The sequence below is a fragment of the Athene cunicularia genome (genome assembly GCF_003259725.1).
Source record: "Athene cunicularia isolate RWA chromosome 14 unlocalized genomic scaffold, athCun1 chr14_part1, whole genome shotgun sequence".
In the NCBI taxonomy this organism is placed as follows: domain Eukaryota; kingdom Metazoa; phylum Chordata; class Aves; order Strigiformes; family Strigidae; genus Athene; species Athene cunicularia.
This window is the reverse complement of record NW_020799118.1, coordinates 5,125,424-5,148,340: the sequence shown is the minus strand read 5'-3', so window position 1 is coordinate 5,148,340 and position 22,917 is coordinate 5,125,424. Positions and strand designations below refer to the sequence as shown.

At 33.3% G+C, this 22,917-nt stretch overlaps 1 protein-coding gene across 1 annotated transcript in view; it reads left to right on the top strand.

Moving 5' to 3' along the window:
- The window catches only part of SNX29 (sorting nexin 29), a 125,130-nt gene that overhangs the window by 77,950 nt on the left and 24,263 nt on the right, over positions 1–22,917 (top strand). Inside the window, exon 20 of the mRNA XM_026859141.1 lies at positions 15,555–15,694. Within this exon, the coding sequence (XP_026714942.1) occupies positions 15,555–15,694 (140 nt within the window). The remainder of the gene's footprint in view (positions 1–15,554; positions 15,695–22,917) is intronic.

Sequence of the window (22,917 nt, the reverse complement as noted above, 5' to 3'; positions counted from 1 at the left end):
AGCCTCTTGGGACACATTGCACTGTGAGACTGACTGAGATGGGTTAATGGCCTTGAGATGGCTGTCCTTTCCATGACAGAGCAAGTTGAAGTAATTAAAGGTTTTAAAATTCAGTGTAAAATTAATTAATTCATGTGGGAATGTCTGTCTTGGAATTCAGTAGAACTCCAGTTTAGGATGAGGGATTTGTGCAGGATGTTACACATGTAAATGTGTGGTAATAATCATTAGAAGAGATATTATCAATACTGCTTTTTTCAGTACTGCTTTTTTAACTTTAATGGCTATCAAAGCACGTTCCCTTTTAGATATGCTGTTAGATTTTAACAGATTTTTTTTTCTCTCTGATACTAGTTATACTGTTTTTAATACAATTACCACTGTCTTCCCATTTCTAGATTAATCAATACAATCATAAATTAGCACTAAAGAGCATTTTCAACAGTTTATGCAGTTTATGTCAATCTATGGTTTTTATATCCTTAACAGATCCTCAGTGTTATCAGATGCTCAAATAACAAGTTGGTAAAACGTAGTCCTCCATGTTCAAATGGCTAAAAATTGTATTTTACAGCCATTGGAAAATGATGTTATGTGTTTTTATATCCTTCAGGACTGTACCTGAATGATGTTTATTCATTGCATATCTTCAATACTGTGAGGCTAGTGAAGGTGATACGCTTATTCCAAATGTTAGTGGCATTGAAAGAGGGTTTTACTGTAATTGATACCTCCCTTGATATCAGCACTAAATTTGGTGTTCAGTTATATCTCTCAGATTGAGGGAACCTCCAAGACCACGAGAGGACACCATGTTCTACAGAATGACCTAGAACTACTACAGCAGATTCACAAAATACCATCCACTGCTTTGCTATGCAAAATATTGGAGCTCTGAGGAGGAAGGATGACTAGAGGAGAGTAATGTAGAAAAAAACCACAAATGAGAACTATCAAATTTTGTGCATAATTTTCCTGCTTACTGCAGTAGAAATCAGGGAGATCAGGTTCAAATCAAAGTTGTAGAATTTGACACAGGGGAAAATGCAAAATGAAAGCAGAATTTCAGCTGAATGAGGATTTTAAAAAGTGAGGAAATCAAGTATTTATTATTGCATATATATTGTCATCAAGTAGCAGTGAATCTGAAAATAATTAACAATTGTAAAATAATAGATTAAGACTCTAATATCTATATTAATTCTAATTATTATATTTTTAATGTATTTTTGCCTTTCACTTATTTTCCTTCAGTTGAGACAATTTATCTTAACAGTTCATGTTCATGATCTTTCAACAAATTATGTATATAGGACTAGAAACTAGTTTTAATGCTTGATAAATTTAATACACAGAAAGCCAATTAGTATAAAATGAACAAAAAAGAGGAAAGAATACTGCTTTGGCCAAGTAAGCTTTTTTCAATTACAAAGAAGGGTCTGTATTTGCCTTTCAGGTTGGAAACCTTATTTTCAGTGTGTCAGTTTAAACATTTGAGTATAGTAAGTTAGAACTAATAAAGCAATGAAAAGGATAATTTGCTTTGTAAATGTTGCTTTGAATCAAGTCAGAAGAGATAATTTAATTACTGAAGGAAAATACTACAACAATGCTTGCAAGACTCCATGTATTAAGTTTCATATGTACAATCCCCATGATGTATATTTTCTACTAATGATCTTTCAGTGCTCATAGCTAATGGTTGTCAAAGTCTATAAGTAGTCCTTGCAAGTATAAGTGTTCTTCCTTCAGTTTATCCATGTTTTGTTTGAGTGAAGACAAGAAATGTATTCATTCTCTTTTGTTGCATGTATAAATGTCATATACTCATCATATATTTTGTACTTCTTTTTTAAACTGCAGATAATTTTATTTAAAACTTCAGAATTTGAACTGTATTTTTAACATTTGAGCTGTTTGATTTTGTAATTTTAAAGCATGCTTCCCATGTATCAGCCTAGTTTGTGGTTTGCTAAGTATTTTATATGTAGTTGTAAATCCTTAGACTTGTAATTTCAAACTATGGTTTTCTTGCATGAAATAGATTTTTGTCTGAGCTACCCTTCAGGTACTTTGGATCTTTTGAATTCATACTTTCACTATCACAGTTTAAGTCTTTGTAACTACTGCCTTCCTGTCAGGTTCCTAATGTCAAAAGGACTGGTTTGGTTCTGTGAGCCAGCTCACTCTAGGTTCATACGATCATAATACTTGATTTCAAAGGGATCTCTGTATGCTTTTGCATAGAAACATAGCTTAATCTTTTTCATTTAAGATGAGCTCTTACATTTAGCTTTTGTTGGTGCTGTCTTCATCACTTCTTGAAATGTTGCTCTCAGACTAATGGTTAAGTAGTAATATGTGAGTATTTACTGGACCTATTATTCTAATTTTTTGAGTATTGTAGTGTCTTTAAAATGTCAGTTGCTACTTCTGCATTGGGCAGATTATAACACTTGAAGAGTAGGTTTTAATAACTGAGTTACAGAGAACATCTAATTAAATATGCTCTTGCAAGGACATTGTCCCAATAAAGGACATATCAAAATAGAAATGGTTCTTCGCTTCCACCGAAGACTTGAACTCAGTGATTGTCTAAGTGTGTAGAGATTGAATATAAGGTAGCTTTCCGCTGAGTGCTGACTTGACTCCATGATACCCTTTGCTTTCCTTTAAAACATCGGATACCCCGTATGGAAAGAATATACAGCACTTTTCTGAGATTAGAAGAGAGTGACTTTGCCATGACTCCTCAACTGCATAGGAGGAACAATACAGAGATCTAAAATAAGTTTTCTGTCTAGAAGAAAATGTTGAGAGCAACATCATTCATCATTTTTATCCCATGCAACTGAAATCTGTGAGTTGCTTCTCCTGTCATAGCTTGTTTCATGCCCAAATGTTAGTTCAAGAAAGTAAATGTTCCTCTCACCTATCAGTGACTAAGCTAAATTGTAGATTATTTTGTGTATGTAAATATTTTAAAAGTTTATAAATGTTACATATATGTATCTTAAAAGATATTTATCTGTATATACATGTATACACATGTGTATGCATATGACAACACCAAAGACAGCATTTAGCTTGTACATGAAATTGCCTTCTGGAATATATCTTGTAATTCTACAACTTCTATTCACTAGGGACTTTACCTTTTTCACACTTATGTCAGTGGAAATCCTGCCTTTGCACTAGCAGCGCAGATGGCTTTTTTTTTTTTTTTCCTGCTAGCATAGCTGCTTTTTTATCCATGTCTGGTTTGTTTGCCTGTTGCTGAAGATAGTGAAGAGTTTAAGACAGTCTGCAGTATAACTATTTTAGGATTAAAATAGATAGAAGGAAAAGATTTTATTGCAAATAAAAAACCAGAATATAGCTTGTGTATTATGATTATAATATTTATTGTTTTTTAAGAGTTTATAAAGTAAAGCATTGTATGGTGGGGGGGTGTGTGTATGTATATATGTGAAGTAATTTGAAGCCATGCAAATTAGAGTTTGTATTTTAATATTTTTGCTCTTAAGGGTTTCACATTATGCAATTGATGTGTAAACCCTCTTAGGTATTTCCTTACTGTAAAAGTTGATCTGCCATTTTGGGCCAGCAGGACCTGTATATGTTCAGACACAAGTACCCTTTTAAAGCTGCTTTTTAGACCAAATGATGGAGGTGCTGAACTTCTCATGGAAAGGGCTAAGAGGAGTAAGAGGAGGAGGAGCATGAGAGGAATAAGGTTTTTTCAAGGAAGTCCCCCTCAAGTTTGGCAGAAAGAAGCAAGGGAAAGGGCTGCAAGGCTTCTCATATGCATAGGTCAAGAAAGCAGTGCTGTCCTATATTATATTTCAGAGTTCATGGTTGAGTGGTAAGCTGGCCTTGGAAGTTTCCCTGAGGGGAACGTTCCCGTGTTAAGGACAGAGGTTGCCAGACCAATGCATTTCCATGAAGATTCCAGTACTGGATCCTCTGTTTCCTCTTCTTCACTTATTTTCTACTGTCTCTGTGGCATGAAGTATGTGTGCAAGTATCTAAGATACTGTCCTGGTGTTCGAGATTTCTTGTTAACTTGTGGATGTATTTTTCTATGGGAAAGAGGGAAGGTAGCTGCTACTGGTTTAGGGAGGAGAGAGATGAATGATTTGAGGAGACAGCTGTTTGTGGAAAAAAAACCCACTTATTTTGCTGGTGTTTTTCAGAGGGCCTGATGCTACATAATTTTCTTTCAAGGTTATTGACATATTCAATAGAGCTATTTCTGCTTCCTGAAGAAAAGACCTGTGTGTTTACCATAATCTGTCACATTTACAACACAGACTATGAGTTCAAAATTCAGTACTTATTGTCCTATGCTCACTACAATACACAATGCATGACATAATTTGCATATATACATTAATGTATGTATTTTGCTGTTGTGATCTAGTGAAACTGTGAGATACTCTTGACTCACAGATGAGCATTCAGGACTGAGAGAAACAAGGAATGAAGCTTCCTGCGTCTTTCAGATCTGGAAAAGGGCCTGTGTTCATACTTCTTCCAAATTCACTACTATTCCAATAAATACCCTGTACCATCAGATTACTAAAAGCACTACCAGTAATTCTAGGCACACATGGAAAATCATATTAATGGTTTAAAGGAATTAATTCACAAGTTGCATGTATATGTTCAATGTACATTTTATTGCCATGATAGCAAATGTGATTATAGTAGTTAATGTACTGGCTGTGTTTGAAATACGTATTTTAAAATACATAACTGTAACAATTCCTGTTTAACTTGTATATAGACAGTAACAGAAGAAATATGGAATGCTTGGAAGAGGATGATTCCAAAAGAATCGTAGGGAAGGAAGTAATTTCATTTTAGGGTTGGATGTTTTTGTGTCCTGATTCAAAGCACTTCAAGACATGCTAAAATTTAAGTACGTGTTTGCCTTGCATTGAAATCAGAAGTGCAGATATATGTGCTTTTGTACTTTATGGGGTTTAGTAGCTCATAGAAACTGTCCTTCATCAGATTAGTTTGTCAAAGTCATGCTGTCATAGGGAGCTGTGACTTAGAAAGCAGAGAAGAAAGCAAAACTTCTAGCTAATGCCTTTGGGGCAGTGGGCTAAGTCATATTTCTTAGTACTAAGCTTTGATATCCAATGTCTTTAAGTAGAATTAGTAGAAAATTATGACTCTCAGATGTTTCAGAATTGGAACACATTTATTAAAGTAGAAAAGCTTTGCAAATATAAATCTTGAACTTATATATTAAAAAATTGAAGTTAAAGATTGCTTTCATTAATGCTCGATTAATTTGATTTTTGGGTGATGTAATATAGCTGCTTAAAAATAGCTGCTATATTATGCTTGATTTTCAAAGTGAGTAGTTTTTAATTTTCAACCCTCTTAGTGGACTTGACTTGTTTATTGAGTTATTTTCATATACTATTTCACCTTGTGAGTTTTAGGAAAAACTGTAGCTAATATCATTTTGGCAGACATGCTTGTGCTGTATTATGGTTAAAAATAAAAGAAAAGGATCTGTTTGTATTGTGTTCAAATCAGGAAGGGGGCTCAAAAATCTTATATGTATAGCCATATGTCTTCATTCTATAACACTGTTTTTAAGGCATTCTAAAGACATAAAAGAAACTGTGTCCTCTAAGGTCATGATGTTACATCATAACTGGAAAGTTCAATACTCAAAGAAGTGTGATCTTTAAATAGCCATTGAGATAAAATTAGTACAATCTAGCTTTCAAATAGGTAACTTAATTGAAGTGCAAGAAATAAAAATAATTTCACACTTGGCATAATTATTAAAACTTCTAGTCACATCACGCCTCTTTACTGACACTGTTACCTGCACACTAAGGGTGACTACAGAGTACTTCAGATTATGAATCCAAATCCTCTGTTTTTTCTACCGGAAAAGACTGCAGTTGATGTTTTATGTATACAGCACTTAGAAAAGAGCATTCAGTTCTTCTTCATTTTCCATTTTTTTGTCATATCACTATCTAAGAGAAGAGAAATAAGTCAGTAGGAAATGGTTGGCTTTTATATGACAAATATTTTATAGCAAACACTTCATCTTCAAGTTCTGTGCTATGAAATGTCTGGGTTACCTGAAACTCAGCATGAAGGTTAAAGCTAGCACAGTGCAGAGTAGTGTATTTCATTTTCAGTGATTTAATTTAAAAGGTAAACAGTTTGCCAACTCATACTTCTCCATCTCTTTCAGAATGTCTCACTGAATTAATGTGTTCATTTGGTGCTCAAGTGTAACATTTCATGAAAAGAGTGAATTGAGTATTTTTCTTTTCAAGTCACAAAAAATTGCTGTTAATTGCTGTTGAAGTTTAGGAAGAAGGAACACAGACTATTTGGGGTCTACAAAACAAAATTTTGCCTGTCAAGTTGTTTTTATTTTTGCTGTCTTGTAATCCTGTGGTTAAGAGAAGCAATTTATTCTAACAAATTATTGAAGATAGAGCCCATAGAAACAGTTCAGATGGTGTTGCTTTACATCATGCTATTACGGGGGAAAAAAAAGAAAGTAATGTAATTTACATGCTGCTTGGACAACTGCTAGATAAAAATATTTCAGTTTTATAACAACTCATGCGTCATTTAGGTATTCTAGTAGCCTCCTGGTATAAAATGAAAATATAAAAATAATTTCCTAAATTTATTTCTTACTGTGATAGTGATGCTGAATTGCCAAGTTACTTGGATTAATACGTTCCCCTTCAGAGACATCTTAGCAGGGACACCTGATTACAGAAATAAAACTAAACCCTCCTTTCTCCAAATTTGAAATTTTACCCACATTTTTCTGTCTTTCTGTACCTATCAATATCCTTGATTTTACACCCTCCCCCATTCCATCAATATGCTTGATTTTACACCCTCCCCCACCCCCCACCAATATATTGTTTTATAAATATTGGCAAATTCTAATCTTACTTGCTGTACACCTTTTTGGGTGATTGATAGTACTAAGCATATTCAGTGTTAATTTTTTTAAAAGTGGAGAAAACTAAATATTGAATACCTCAGATCCTGTGAAATGCTGGAGGCACTTCCTGCATGGAAAATCTGTTCTTCCTCCATTGTACCATGTAAAATATCTTTACATGAAGGCACTATAAATAACGGGCACTTGATACCAATATTACTCATTCATTCCATTTGAATTTTAAAACCAGAACCATCCTATCAAAGTGTATTGAAATAAAATTTCTATTAAAGAAGCATCTAGACTTTTGAGTGGGAGTGAAGTTCAAGGACCACCTTGTATCCTGCTACTGTTTAGCAGTTGGAATGTAAACTGCTGTATTAATGAATTTTTCTGATTTTGGTGGGTTTGGGTTGTTTTTTTCATGGTTTGTGTTTTTTTTTTCCAAATCACGCTTTCACTTCTAAAGTTAAAACATTTCAAATAAAAATGTTTGGATGCTGTTAGCCCAGAGGTGTAGACAGTAGCAAGGAGCTAGCAGCCTTCTTGCAGATTTCCTTTAGATGCCTTAGATGTTGCTGGTTATCAGCAGACTAAGCAAGACTGCTGTAATCCTGGCCAGATCTGTGAGGGGAGAGGTTAGCCAAGGGAGTGGTATCTGGGCTGTTGAGTGGCTCCCTGTAGCCATCGTCTTTCAGCAGCTCTATGGCAGTCTGCACCCATCCTTATTCTCCTAGTGTCCCCACTCATGACTTCTTGGAACCATCCAACAAGAGAGATGTGGCATAAGTTCTGCTTGAAGGTTTTTACTGGGAAGGGAAAATATTTACTGAAACGTGGTAGAGAAATGATTGTTACTGAACTTTGCATAATTTTGAAAACAATTTTTTTCATTTGCTGAGAGAGTAGAAGAGAAATTATAGTTTTTCATTAACCTATTTGTGTGTTTGGCTCTTTGCTGTGATTTTTGTTTTATTTATTTATTATTATTTTATTTTTAAGGGAAGGTATCACTGTAAGATCATATGTACCATGTTTCTAAAGGGTTTTGGGGTTGTTTTTTGTTGTTTTAAATTTATAATCTGTCTTGTTCTTCAGGGCATTTTCAAACCTGCTAGAAAAAAAAAAAAGAAAGAAAACTTCAGTATGGGGGGAGGCACTGAAATGAGATATATTGTAACTCATATTGTTGATAGTTATTACCATAATATAGACTAGTGAAAAAATGGATCTTAATTTCATGAACTGTTGTTAATTTCCAGAATCTCCTGAATAAAAATATAGAGTGCACTGATAATACTTGGTGTGAAGAGAAAAAAAAAAAAGAATTTCTGTGTTCAATAGCTGAGCAAAAGATAAGCTCCAGGGGTCTTGCTATAGGCTGCAGTTTTCTACTGATCCTTTTTAATGAACAGTTGATTCCTCACCAGTTGACAAATTAATGCATGGCTGGCATTTACCTCTTTAAAATAACAAAGTATTTAGATGACACGGGATTTTGTTAGCATAACGTTACCAATTGAGTTCTTTTTTAACAGTGACATGCAACATGAAAAAGAGATCAGTTTTGGTTATATTATCAATTTCTTTTTTTTCTGATGATAAATTTACTAGTTTTTAACACTTTCTTCAAAGAGAGTTTTGAGGAAGTTTAGCCTTTTGGATGGACAATATTGATATCTTGAAAATGTCTTAAGAAACATACTTGGTTCCAGGATTCTGTAAATGCCTGAGCCAATTTAGAGAGGTGTAAGAGTTTGACTGAGATTTATTACACAGGGGAAGAATTTATCAAAATGGAATTGTCTGTTGTTTTGACAGAGACTGGGGACCACACACTTTTATGTATCTTAACAAGCTTGTGCTCTGGACTTGCTTAGAGGATGCTATACAGCAGCATTGTGTTCTAAGAAAGCATGGACAAAACCTTAGTATGACTATAAACTTTAGTAGCTATAATGCTGTGATATATGAACTACACTCTTACTCAAAATAGAAGTAGGACTTCTTTTCAAAAATTAACATTTGAATAAAAACCATATTTGCAAGGCATAGACTGAGCTTGCAGCTCCTCTGATGACCTGAGAAGGCTGGCACAGCTGCTGAGCAACCCTTTCCTTGCTGAACAGTCAGGGTGTGCTAAGCAGCTCTGCATAGTACTGCAGGAGATGCTTCAAGTCTCAAAAAAATCAGAAAAGCGATTGAAAATGTTGCAATTGTCAACATAATTTTGTGCTAGACTGAGGGCATTGACAGGACTGCAGCTCACCCTTAGCATGACTGCTGCGGGATGGTTTTGCAACAGTGTCTTTTTCAGATGACTTTATCTGAAAGCATTATTTACTTTCTGGTATCATTGAAATGGATCTATAGTTGGAGATGGAAATGCATCAACTATTTTAGTAGAGAAACACAGAGTAATAATTACAATTATGTAATACATTTCTGTTTAAAGAAAGATACATTTCTTCTCAATATTGACAGTTCCTTGACTACTTCTTCATATCTGAGCCTTTTAAATTCCTGTTTGTTCCACTGAACAGTAAATGTACAAAAAAATCAGTGGTATCAGAATAATAGTAATTTAATGATTGTATACCCTTGTTTTGTTGTATAACACTAGCTTGATTCTGCCATACAGAAATTTGGAATACAAGTAGGATGGAAATTTTAAATTTATCTAGTTTCAGTAATTATGAGTATATATATATATATATATATATATATATATGAGCTGTACCATTAATAATGAAGAATATCAGTGTTTTGCCATCTGCTACGTACTAACAGTGTATATGAAAGACCAGCAATTGTGTGAAACAATTTAAACTGCAAGTTGGAATTAACTTGGCTTGTAATGAAAAACTGCAAAACAGAGTAATGTAAAATACGGTATATCAGACTCTGCTTTTTAGTATTACAGCTTAACATCATCTAATATCTGTTGAGAGTCTGTAAGATTTCCTTTATGTATTCTCATTTTTAGAGATTTGTAATTTGATATTAGCATTTTGCTGTGGGAAGAAACTTGGCAATTTCTCAGCCAAAAGGAAATGCATAAAATATTTTGGGAGACATTAATTTCAGAATAAAAAATATTTTCCCAGATGTGTTTTGATGCTTCTGCAATCTGAAGCAGTTTTTCTTGTTAACTGAAATTTTGTGGACTCTTTATGCTCGTGAAATGTGGGCTAGGAAATAACTTTGACAGTAGTATGTGCAGAAATATTAGTAGCTTATTTTTTTCCAGAAAATACGCCTACAAATTGAAAGGGAATGCTAGTATGTTAGGTCTCAATTAACAATTTGTGTACAGTATAAGTTTACTCTGCATAAATTGGTAGTAAATGTGGCCAAGTTGCCCTACAGATGTATATAGGAACCTGTCTGTGTTTTTTATGTAACTGTGTCCCTCTATATGTAGTATTCTTCCTTGTAACAGGGAAAAAGAGATTCTTAATAATTTAAGAAGAGCAGTGGATTATGTTTATAGGCAAAGTATCCCTGCAAGTACTAATTCCTTTTCTATGCACAGAATACTTTCACGGATTGTTAATCAGGTGGTGCTGAATATGTGAGGCTTTCTCTTTGGTCAGACCAGAGCCACTTTTCAAGTACAGTAAGGTAATTTCAGCATCATTACAAAAAGCAATAGTAGCTGTCCATAAATAATCTCTCACACTGAGGATGTATGGCTCCAAAGAGTTTATCTTTTGAATTGCAAATAAATCTCAAATCTTGAAAGTAGAGCTCCTGCCTTCTCTGAATACTCTTTTGCCCCCTGTAGTGCTATGGGATCAGGGATTAGGCTTGTTGTGAATACAGTAGGAGATGTTTTACAAGTAATAAAGTTTGTTGGGATCATTCAATCTACCACTGGACCCAGTTAGAAGAATTGAAAGGGCCAGTTAGTCTTGCCTTTTGGTTTTAAACTTAGCAGGATTGTAGCCAATTGTTCAAATAATTTAATGGAAAGATTTGTAGAAACAGAATTTAGGGCCCGACTCAGGAAAATGCTTAAAAACATGTTCTCCCAAATTGGTTTTGGAAGGATCTGGTATGTTATATATAAAAATAGAGGAAACCTTAATATAGTCTGTTTTTTCTGTAATAATCTCAAATTACATATTATTTCTGTCCTATAAACAGTTACAGCTCTTGAAGGTCTAGGAACCAAATATATATAAACCTGGTTTTAGTGCCATTTTTGGTATATGCTTCTGGAAAAAAAAAATCAGTGCCACAATTACTCAAAATTTATTTCTATAGCCAGATTTGAGATAACTTACTGGGTTTTGTTCAGAGCTCCTGCTAATGCTGTTTTTTTAAGAAAGCAACATATGTAATAAAGGCAGGTAAAATTCATAAAGCATTATTGCAAATGAGGAGAGGCATTAATGAGGCAAAGAAAAGATCTTTATTGTGATTTGGACTCCAACTGGTCAAATGACTGGCTTGATGATTCAAGACACAAGCTCTTTTTCCTTCTTAGAGACAAGACTTACTATTTATTCATCTTACCCATTCCATTTCTTCTATACTTTTTTCTTACCTGAATCTCAGAAAACACCTTTGATCTTTATTATAATACTTATCTGTGTTTTTGAGAGCACGTCTCCTTTTCCAGCTATGTTAGCAGCATTTCTCTTCAGTGAGATCTTGAAAGTGTGCGTTTACTTAGTACTGTACTTAGTACTGTTACATTATCTTTCCATGCATGTATTTCTTTTCCTAAAAATGAAGCTATATTATCTAACCTTTAATATGATGAAAATGCAAGTTCTTTTGCAAAAGTATGTGTAGTTGTAACTTTAACAAAACTACTTTGTCTCCAAAGTACATTCATATCAAGCATACATAGGTGCTCTTTGCTGTTCCCTGTGTGAGTAGATATGCAAGTGTAAGTTTGTATTGACAACTGCAATCTCTTACAATTACCAAAGATATGTACTAAAAGTATGTTTTCTTTCACTAATACCAAATCCAAATTGTTGCCTTTATTTTTTGCTTGTAAATAAAAATATTGTTTAGGAGTTAGAATATAAAATACTAGCTAGATTTCAGTTGTAGATAATTGGGTCCAATGAAGAGAGGGTAACAGTTACCTTTTTATAATCTGAGCTGAAAAAAATTGACTAGGCTTTGAACCAATTGTGTTTTTCTTTTACCAATTATTTTATTTACTGTTTTGTGACAAAAAGTCTTTATTACTGCAACAACTTGGCAGTAACAACTGTGTGCTAAAATAATTCCTCTGAGTAGCCAACCTGCTGTTGCAAAATACACATTTGATGATAAAGTTTAGACCTATAGCTGAATCATTTTGACCTTGGTTTATGTTACTTCTGTTAATGACAGCGGGCCTTAGTACATGGTACAGAATTTCATGGTAGATCGCTCGGTGTTTGTTTTAGAGATCAAATCAGGCTAGAAGAACATTTTTAGCTATTTTCAGGCTGAGTGTAATTTCTGAGAATTTCTATATTGTGTTTAGATACATGGCAGAAAAATAGCTGTATTATAAGCACTAATTCAATCAGCTGTAAACAGCAAAGATACATTCCTTAAGCGTGTTCTTGCAGTCTTAATTAGAAAACTTTTGTGCTGTTATTGTCTGTAGTTAATGTGATTCTTTACAATAACAGCAGGGATAGAAAGTACCTACATTCAGCATTTTGCTCTTGTGTTTATAACAAAGTGGTCCTGCCTGTGAAAGATGTATTTATTTAAATACATGTGCTGTACAGAAGGTATACTGAAAGAATGCAGCTTCTGCTCAAGACAAAATTTGAATATAGTTGAAATGATTTCACTGAAAATACTGTTGTTGAGGAATTGCGACCAAAAAAAACTCAAGAGCTGAAAAAGCACTGATGGATGTGATAGTTTAAAAATGGATATTTTCTTGGAGGCTTGTAAACATAATTGAAGTGATGAAAGTAGGATCAAGGAAGCGTAGTCAGGGTGAGGCCAGTTCTCTGGAATGGCTCTTAGCTGAGGCCGTACCTGTGCTGAGAACAGGCTTGTAGAGCAAAGCACTGCTCCTCCTTTCTCTGTTACATGCAGTCAAGTACAACTGGGCAGAGGATTAGTCCATAGTTGGTTTCACATGCCAAACTTCACCACCACTCATGTAGTTAAAGCTTTCAGAACTAAAGCTCTTCCACAGTCTTTTTCTTCTTCCCTGATCTATGTGCTACTTTCTGCCTCACGTAGCTGGTGATAGCAAATTAGTATCCCTACTAGTGTAATTTTAATCCTTTGAGTGAAAAGATGGGAAGAGAAGGCTGTTCCTTGAGCTAGGCAAAGAATCCAGTAGGAACAAAAATGTTAGTGAAACGAGGAAAAATAAAATTTGTTAATTAGTGTTGCACTACACTTTTATATATTATTAGCATTCCATTCAATTATAATATTATGTGTCGCCACGTATTAAAATTTGTGCTTTAACGTTTCCCAACAGCTTGTGTAGACTTCTGTTCCACACATTTGTCCAGACTTCATCAGTGCAGCGGGGCATGGAGCAAGCTGTTGCTCTGTTCTGTTTGAGTAGTAACTGTACTCAGTTGTGGAGTACTGGGTGAGTGACTGCAGAGTGGATTGCATGGTCAACAATGCAGCTTTGGTCTTTAGTAAAGTATTAGTTTCCAAGAGTTTCAAGACTTCATTTCTTCATTTATCAGTAAATCAATTAGCACTACAATCACTTGCTATACAGTTTGTGTGTGGTGTGTGTATGTTGCTGAAAAAGAATGTGACTGATAAAAAAGAAATAGCAAACCATATAGTACATAGGGGTTTTTTATTTTCACCCTGATCTTAACTATTACATTTATTAATATAAAACTGGAATGTGAAACAGGGCTGGACATCTGTGTAAGTTCATACCTAGAAAACAAAAAAGATTAATCTGTATATATTTTGGAATTTTGTGAACTTAACACAAGCCCTGCCTAAGTTTTTGAAGCCTGTAAGTATGAATGTCTTCAGCAGTTATAAACGTTACAGTAATCACAATTACATGTTAAGTAATTACAGGCAATTAAAAGACAAGAGCAGAAAATAACTTCCTTAAATTATAAAAAACGAGGCTGTTTTTAGTATATCAGGTTAGTTGCCAATATTTGCAAATGTACCTTACTTTACATAGGTTGTGGGGTGTTTTTTTAAAAAATTCCATAAATTTAAGTTACTTCTTTCAGAAATGTCATTCTGAATCTTTTCTCATTTTCTTATGTCTCTTAAGAGTATTGCTGTTCCTGGTAACTTCTCCTAATGAGAAATAAGAACAGAATAAAATGTCAGTAAATGTTCTAGGAACTCTGTAGCAGTCCTCCTGAATTCAAAGGAGCATCCCTGCTTTGGTGATGAGTTAGTCTGTTTTACCTAAGGAAGGAATAATCTTCACATTTGCATCCCATGCATGGTAGCATGGCTTGAACCTTTTTAATACAATGAATTTATTCAGTGTTGTCAAATGTATTTAGGGTGTTTTGTTGGTGCGTTGTCATTTTTTTTTTTGGTGAGAAACAAGAATTTGTTTCAATGACTTTTCTTACACAGATAAATAATAGAGGTTGGATAGACACATCTTATAGATAATAGTCTTCCCTTGAGAGCTGTAATTGTCTAATAATAGTTTTGGCTTCATGCCTGGAGAACATGCTCTGAGATTTAAACCAGGTCATCAGAATGCCTGCATTTCTGAGATATAGCATACTGGTTTAGCACAAACCAGCCAGCACCTGATTTCATTGTAAACGTATTATAGTCTTACGTTAGTGTGAAATGTGTAGATTTTATATTATAGTTAACTGTAATTGCAATCCCTCACAGGAAGAAGTTTATGCTGGATGTAAATTACAGGACACGTGGCATTATGCTGGTTGTTAGACTTCTAATTTATAAGTGTCTCAGCAGAATGTGGAGTTTTTAGAATTATTTTATTTATTGGGGCCAATGTAGTAAAAAATCCTGAGATCTAAAATACTATATGAACTTAAGTAAAATATTTTTATGAGAGTTGTGATATAACCTTTTAAAAAGCAATCTACTATATGAAAACTCCATCACAAAATAATAATTTATTAACGTAATGAAAAAGCTGGAGAAATATTAATCCATTCTGGAGTTTGTATACCCAACATCTGAAAACTATGAATTATGAAGAAGTTGTGGGAGTAAGTTGGTATTTCCTCCTGCGAAGACTGGTAATTCTAGATCTCACAAAGAATCACATAAATTGTTATGCCACTGCCTCTGTGCTGCTGTTATGCATTACCTTTCTAAGATTGTAGCATTTTATGGAGACCTAGTATTAGGAAAAGAATTCTGTTCCATGGAAGAGACATTCTCCCAGGGAGAGAATTCAGCAGTGGATGTTTTTGTGAAACGGGTTTTTATTAGGTTGCGTTATTTTCTTTTATCTCTAAGAAGGACAGAGCCAAGGGTTTTTTATATATTGCCAACATATTTCTATAGACATAATGAACATAGATCATTAGAAGATCAAATTTTATGCTCCTTAGGACTGCTTAGTTACATTATAGAATTGAAAAACATATTCTTTGTGTCATTTATATTTTTTCCTTTGTATTTTTAGGATGCAAAGTTTGTAGAAGAGCGACGCAAGCAGCTACAAAATTACCTAAGGAACGTTATGAACAAAATTATTCAAACTGTGCCAGAATTCACAGCCAGTCCCAAAAAAGAGACACTTATTCAGCTGATGCCCTTTTTTGTGTAAGTATCTGTCAAGTAGTCAAGAAACTATTAAGCTTTTTTCATTACGATTTAATTTAAAATATAATGACAGAATCTCCAAATTCTTTAAAACAGTAGGTTTTTTTTAAAATTGAAAGTTCCTGTTCAAATTATAAGTTCTTTTGTTATATTTAAAGGAATATATGATGTATATAGCATTTTTTTGTTGTTATTTGGTGATATTGAACAAAAAATCACTGTGTAAAGCTTTCAAAAATATCAAAGTGACCTCAAGATCTGCATCCATGTGCTCTTCAAACATTAGGTATTTTGAATGTTTAAAATTTGGTCTTAGTTTTGTTTTACTTTTGTTTGCATGTATTTTTGTTTCTAAATTTATTTTGGGGGTTGAAGGTGGAGCATTATTAGGGTCCTTACTAACCAAATTTAAAAAGTCAAGCTATTGAACTCTTTCTAGCTGTATTTTGCAATCTGCTGATGCATGTTCTGATTTAATTAATGTTAACATTGAATATATCCAGAAATAGTTTAAGACAGTCATCTGTTGAGAATCTCAAACCCTTTGATATCCAATGATACAAGGAATATATTCTGTTAAAATTTTTCCATTTTGCTGTAAATATTGTTCTTTATAGTATTTGTAAATGATATTTAGAACTATTTAAGAAATAATATTAATGAAAATTTGTTTTTGAAAGTGGTGTTAAACTTATTTCTTTCACTAATAATTTTTCCATATACTGTTTTTTCAGTACTGCACCTGTACAAATTATGTATAGAGTGAACACACATTTATAGTAAGCCATCATATTAAATTTGCTGCCCAGAAGCCTCTGCACAGGGATTGTGCATCCACGCCTGTGAATCAATCAAAATAAATTTAAAATTAATAGAAGCATAAATACTTAGCTGTACTATTTTTGTGGTCTTGTGCAGAGTTTCAAATTTTGAAGTTGAAACTTTATTTAAAGAAAGCTATATTTATTAGAAAATGTAATAGATACATGGAAGAATGCCAAGATCTATTTTGTTGCATTCATATTTTTTCAATTTTTCCTGGATTGAAGAAGCAAAAATCAATTTAATGAGGCATCTCGGTGATGATGTTATAAATGGTAAAATGATGTTTGTAGGGACAAACATCTCAAGAGACTTCTCCCTAAGAACCTATTATGCAGAATTTGACTAAGGGCCATAAAGATTGAAATGGTTTCAGGTACTTCAGTTGAGAGGCCCGTACATGCCTCTTTAAGTGATTTTAAAGAAGTTGTCCTTCATGTTGTATTTAATTTTGTTTTTTTTTTTTAAAGGAGAAAGGGGCAAGTAAAAAATACATTTGCAATTGAATTTTCAACTCAAATAATTTTTGCTCTTTCTGTCCAATTATATTTTATTTTAAGATGGTTAAGTATAGCTGTGTGTAGTAGTGAACTGATAATTTCTTGTCAACTTAATTTTATAACTTTCTGCTTTAAATGTAGATCAGGAAAATAAATTCCAAACAGAGTGCTATTTAAGGTCCCATCTTTTAATTGGTTTGTTACAATTGATTATCCTGAGTTCCACACAGACAGGCAGTAATGCAGAATAAGATCTGTAAGTTGAGGCTAGCTAGTGTTTTTCCTCAACCAAAGTTTGCTTCTGAAAGAAATTCAGTTTCAAGTTTTGTGGGGTATAAAATATTTTAATAAATGATGATTATTGTTTCAGGTGTACATTGAGATGCTGTAGTAATTATCATTACTTCAACAGTACAAGTGGTCATAAGGATAGCAACACAGCTAATATTAAAATATGACAAAAGTGGACAACAGTTTCAAACAGAAGTTATTAGATTAGGAAATACTGTGGATACTCTAGTTAGAAATATTAATTTGAGGCTTTGGCCTTAATCAATGGAAAACATTCATAGTAGCAGTTCATTACTTAAGCTGTGATGCATTATTTACATGCTTTAACCAAAATTGGTTTGTTTTAGGATTTTTATCTAATTTCAATTATTAAAATTTCACATATTTAAAAAAAACCTCTGTCGTTAATTCAACAGTGACCATGCTGTGAGATTATAACAATGAGATAATATAGTACTGATGTAAAAGCAATGATACTACTTTTCAGGTGTTTTAATCTTAAAGCACTGTTGTTACAGAAATAGTTTATTACAATGTCTTTATTCGACTTTAAGAAACGACATTTCAAGAATAGTTTATTTATAATCTCTTAGGCATTTATGTTAAAAACAGTGAGGGAAAGCAAATTTCCTCTTAATCCTCAGCACTAAACAATTAACTTGCTTTCTGATAGTTAATCTCTTTTATAAGTGTGTTACAGGATTTAGATCTCATGTTTTTATTTATTAAAAATCGTGCCAGGTATTGGGACCTCACAGGAAAAGATTCAAAATCACAACCCCACATAATTGGTCCTACCAACAATGTCCAAGTCAGAATAAACACTGTTACCTTATTCTGCTGTAAGAAAATCCAAACCAAAACAAGCAAAAAACAACCCTATTTCTTCTAAGAAATGTAATGAACTGAATGAGGTCAATACAATTAATTTCACAGAACGAGCAAAGTTTTATGGAGAAGGCAGCATATTTAAGTAATCTGTTTTCTCAGTATGGGTACGATTTAGTATATGAAAGATAGTGATACAAAATAATGCAATTATCTCTAAGGAAAGAAATTTGTTCAAGGAGTTTTGCTCAATGAAATTTGCCAGCACTATTTGTCAACAATTTGTAAACACCAATATGCTGCATTTCATTGATGCTAACCTTTTTTGAGTATAGCTATATAATAGGTTAAAAAAGACTATGCTTCTATTTCAGAGGGTTTATTTTTTTGCATTTGGCATTTTCATAATTTTCAGCATATTGCATGGAAGCAATGGACTATAGCAGATTCAAAAATATTCTTTGATATCTGGACATTATGTCAAAAAGGTTCTGTTCATATACGTATCCATGAATTGTTTCCTTGGAGCTTTTTCTTAATTAATAAGTGTATCAGCATTCTCTCTTAGCTAGAGTAGATAGTTCTCCATGGGAATATTAGTGGGATTCTGGAAAAGCTTAGCTGTTGAGCAAAATAACTGTAGACCTCATCTACGGCAGAGAAAGTGGGATTTTAATGCCTTTTTGTACTGAGATACCAGACTCTTCCTCTGCAGCTAGGGCAGCAATATTAAATTAATATAAAGATTTTTCAGACAATGACAGAAAGAGCATATTTTAGAAAGTGTCATCAATGTTAGGCTGTCATTTGAATTCTCAATGTCCTTTATTTTCTGGGAGTCATGACCTGGCACTGTTGGTAAGAAAAGGCATCTGAAAGAAAATTCATTTCAGTTCCATTTCGCATTGCCAAATTCTCCAGTATTGTCCTTCCTTAATGGATTTTGAGCTTCATCAGCCAAAGGTCTTGAACAGGCTGGATTCTGTGAAGCTTTTATTACGTTATTCAGTTGTAACCTTTTTACCATACATGCAGTTCTTCTGTTCTGTTAGGTTTAGTAATGTTTTGGTTTAGTAATATTTTAATAGAATATTTTAATATAAAACTCTGTAAATACATATAATAATTCTGATATACTTAATTTGCTTCATAGCACAAATGTATGTGTAGTTGCTGATTACATCTTTATTAATGAAAGAGCAGTTAGAAAACATTGAGATATTAGTCATAGGACTGCGCTGTAGAGAGTAGTGATACCTCAGTCTAGGAGAAAAAATTATAGTCTTAATATGCATAAAAAGTCTGTAGGGCATTAGATCTGTATTGGGAAGCAATGAAATATATAAAAAAATAACAACCAAAAAAAACCCACCCCAAACAAACCAATTACCTGTTCTGAAAGGGTTTCTTCTCGCTGCAAAATTAAATGACCACGCTTCAGTGTGAAAATGAAAAGGTTATGTCTGACTAGGCATCCTATAGGTAGAAATTACAGGGTCAGTTTTAATTAGTCACTTTTAAGATCTTATTTAGGTCCTTAGAATATGATTATTTTGAACAGAAAATAATGTCTTTAAGGCTGAATACACTGATTATTAAATGCTGAAAGGAATATTGCCTAAAATGTTTATAGTGAGGTTGTTCCTCTGGGGATTTCTCCCTTCCAAGTGCAGTGATTTCATCCAATCAGGCATAGATCTGATGAGGCAAAACATTTTAATTGATCTGTATGAAGTAGCCTGCCACTGTTGTAAAGAAAAAAATTAATTGTATTTCGAAACTCAGATACAATTAACAGTTTGCAGTAAAATAATGTGAATCAGTTTGCTAGCATTTCTCTTCATTATCGTATCAAATGCTAGTGGTTAATCATGGAAGTGTAATTTGTTTTCATCCCTTACGCTGTGAACTGTCACTAATGTATTCTTTCTGTTGTCAGTCTCTATCATTTGTAATCTCAGTTTATGTATTTCTCAGTTTTAATGCTGCATTAGGTCAGTCACAGGTTTGGTCAAATAATTTCCTGTATAGTTCACTTTCATGTCTTAATGTAAAAAAGAGATTCTAGGTCTTCTAATTTGTCTGTTTAGATGCTGAATAACAAAATCTTTGTAATAGTAAAACTGACATCACAAGTTAGATTTTCCAGTCCATGCAGAGCAAAACCTAAATCAAGAATTAGCACTGCTGAATTAGATTGCTACATCTACTAGCTCATGAAGGCCTGTCTGTTAATACTTACTTCAATTAACATGTATTTACACTCATGATTGGTACATTACAGATAAATAAAACTTGATTTAATAGGTACACTTGTGTTTTAATCACATTTTTATCAATCCAAAAAATATCACACACATTAGCTCTTTGTAAATACGTATATAAGAACAAGAGGAATATTTGGCAACAAGCATCACAGTTCTTCAGACCATATAATTGAGGCTTTCAACATAAATTATTATAATAGGTTATGTGATTTCAAGTATGTAAAAAGCTAAAAGCTGTAAAAAGTTGTGAAAAGAAACACTAAAATATTGTGATGTTCCATTTTTATATCTCTATTATATCTATCTATCTATCTATCTATCTGTCTATCTATCTATTTTCTGTATCAAATGTCCTAAATTTTTTTAGAAGATACTGCTTTTTTTTTTTTTTTTTTTTTTTTTTTTTTTTTTTTTTTACTGTAAGGGTGATAGAACACTCTCACAGATTGCCCAGAGGTTGTTGACACTCTGTCCTTGGAGATACTAGACTTGACAGGACACAGTCCTGGGCAGCCTTGTGCAGCGGGATTGGATAGGCAGTCTGCAGAGGTGCCTTCCAACCTCAAATAGTCTAAAAATGCATGATTCCCTAAAATCTCAACCTGCAGTTTTAACCTGAGTTGTGTTTTACATAAACCCCGCACAAAAAAATTGTTAGCTAAATATGCAGCTGGTCAAGCAGATGTTATATGTGAACAAAAAAGAGCCTAAACAGTGTGAAACTACTACAACATGTGCTCCACTTGGTAGTTGTGCAATGCTATTCAAATAAGAATACTGCCACTTTATTGACTCTTCTGCTTTGGCAATGCAGATGTTTGGATTAAAATATATGCAAAAATGGTATAAACAAAATTTTGTGAATGTTTTCACAGATTACTGTGCTGAGTATTTTTAAAATCTTGTTTTCTAGGCCACAGCTACATCTCTCAACAGTTTCTAGATAACAATTATATATTCTGCTGAGCTGCAGAGCTGGACATTTATTCTCTTGTGGTAGCTACTCAAACATATGCTTTAAAGAAAGCAGAGAATCTGTTCGGTAAATCTTCAGAAAAGAGGCTAGAACAGATTCTGAGAAACTGTTGTCTGCAGGATGTGTTTGAACACCAGAGGAGTCATTGGTTCTCTGTGATGATTAGAGGATTGTAACTTCAAAAGATATGTTGTCTTCATTTCACTGGATAACATTACTGGCAACATACTTGATAGCGAAACTTGTGTTCTTAGACATTTTGTGTCACTTGTCTTTGAGTCATCAAGCTAAATTGTAGCAAAAATTTCGCTGTGTCTATCTTTCTTTCTCATTTTATAAATGCTTCCTCCCTCCTGGAAGGTAAAGTTATGAGAAGCATGGTAGAGAGATACAGGAACCAACTGGCAGGCAAATTTCAGTACCAACCAATCAGCCACTCAGAAATGTCACCTTGGAAATACGGCTCTAAGATTTATTTAGCACTAAACAGTATGTAAAGCCAAGTATCTGCTTTTGGTCTGGCAGATCAGAAAGTTCAAATCATGTGGAAGAATAGATGTTTGTTAGTGGATTGAAGAATTTTGGTTTGGATTTTGGCGTTTTTCTTATCTCTACTTCATTTGCAACTCTCAGTATGTCATTGAGAACATTTAAATGTGTATGTTAAAGGTATGAGAGGTAAAAAGAACATTAACTTCTACACCATTGCGAGTATTAAAATGTGGTTTTCAAGCATGAATGAAATAAATCTTCTAAGAAAATTACTATGAGGTTCCTGTTGATGTTGTATCTCTGAGTTCATTTTACAGAAATTGAAAACAGACCCTTTCAAAGTTACTTTCAAAATATTTTAGAGGAATAAAAACATTTGCTCAGACTTGATCTTAACTGCAAACTAGTCTATCAGTTGTATTTCATTTAAGAGTGTCATCTTTTTAACAAGTGGTAGTTTACAGCAGATAGTGGGCACTGTTTTAGTATAAAGAATTAACTAAACCCTCTGCATAGAAACTTTTCTGCAGTATTATTTAAAGTAAGATCTTTGAATACTGAGACACTAATATATTTATGTATAAAGATAGAGGAGAAAAACTTTTTTAAAACAGTGCTTTTACTATGTTCTTGGCCAGTGACGGTATTGAGATGAGGCTTTCATGAACTAATACAAATTTAAAGGAATTTTAATTTGTTAATTTCTCTGCAGGATTTAAAATATCAAATACGGTAAAAAATGTTTTTGTAATATTACTCTTCTCATGTTCTAATGTTTTTTTTTGCCTCATTTTATAAGAAATCAGTTTTATAGCTACAGAGAGGTTTCTAAAATATTCTAATTATTTCCTCCCTTTAGGATTTGCTTAGCTGGACTGATAATACTATATTTATAGTAGTAGTATTTCACTAGTCTTTCCAGATGAGAAGATACAAAAGATGATTCTATGAAAAAGCAAAATAATGCTAAAGTATGCTTCTCTAACATGTAAACAAAATATCAGAAATTATAGTTATATAGAATATTTAGAATATATAGAACATATA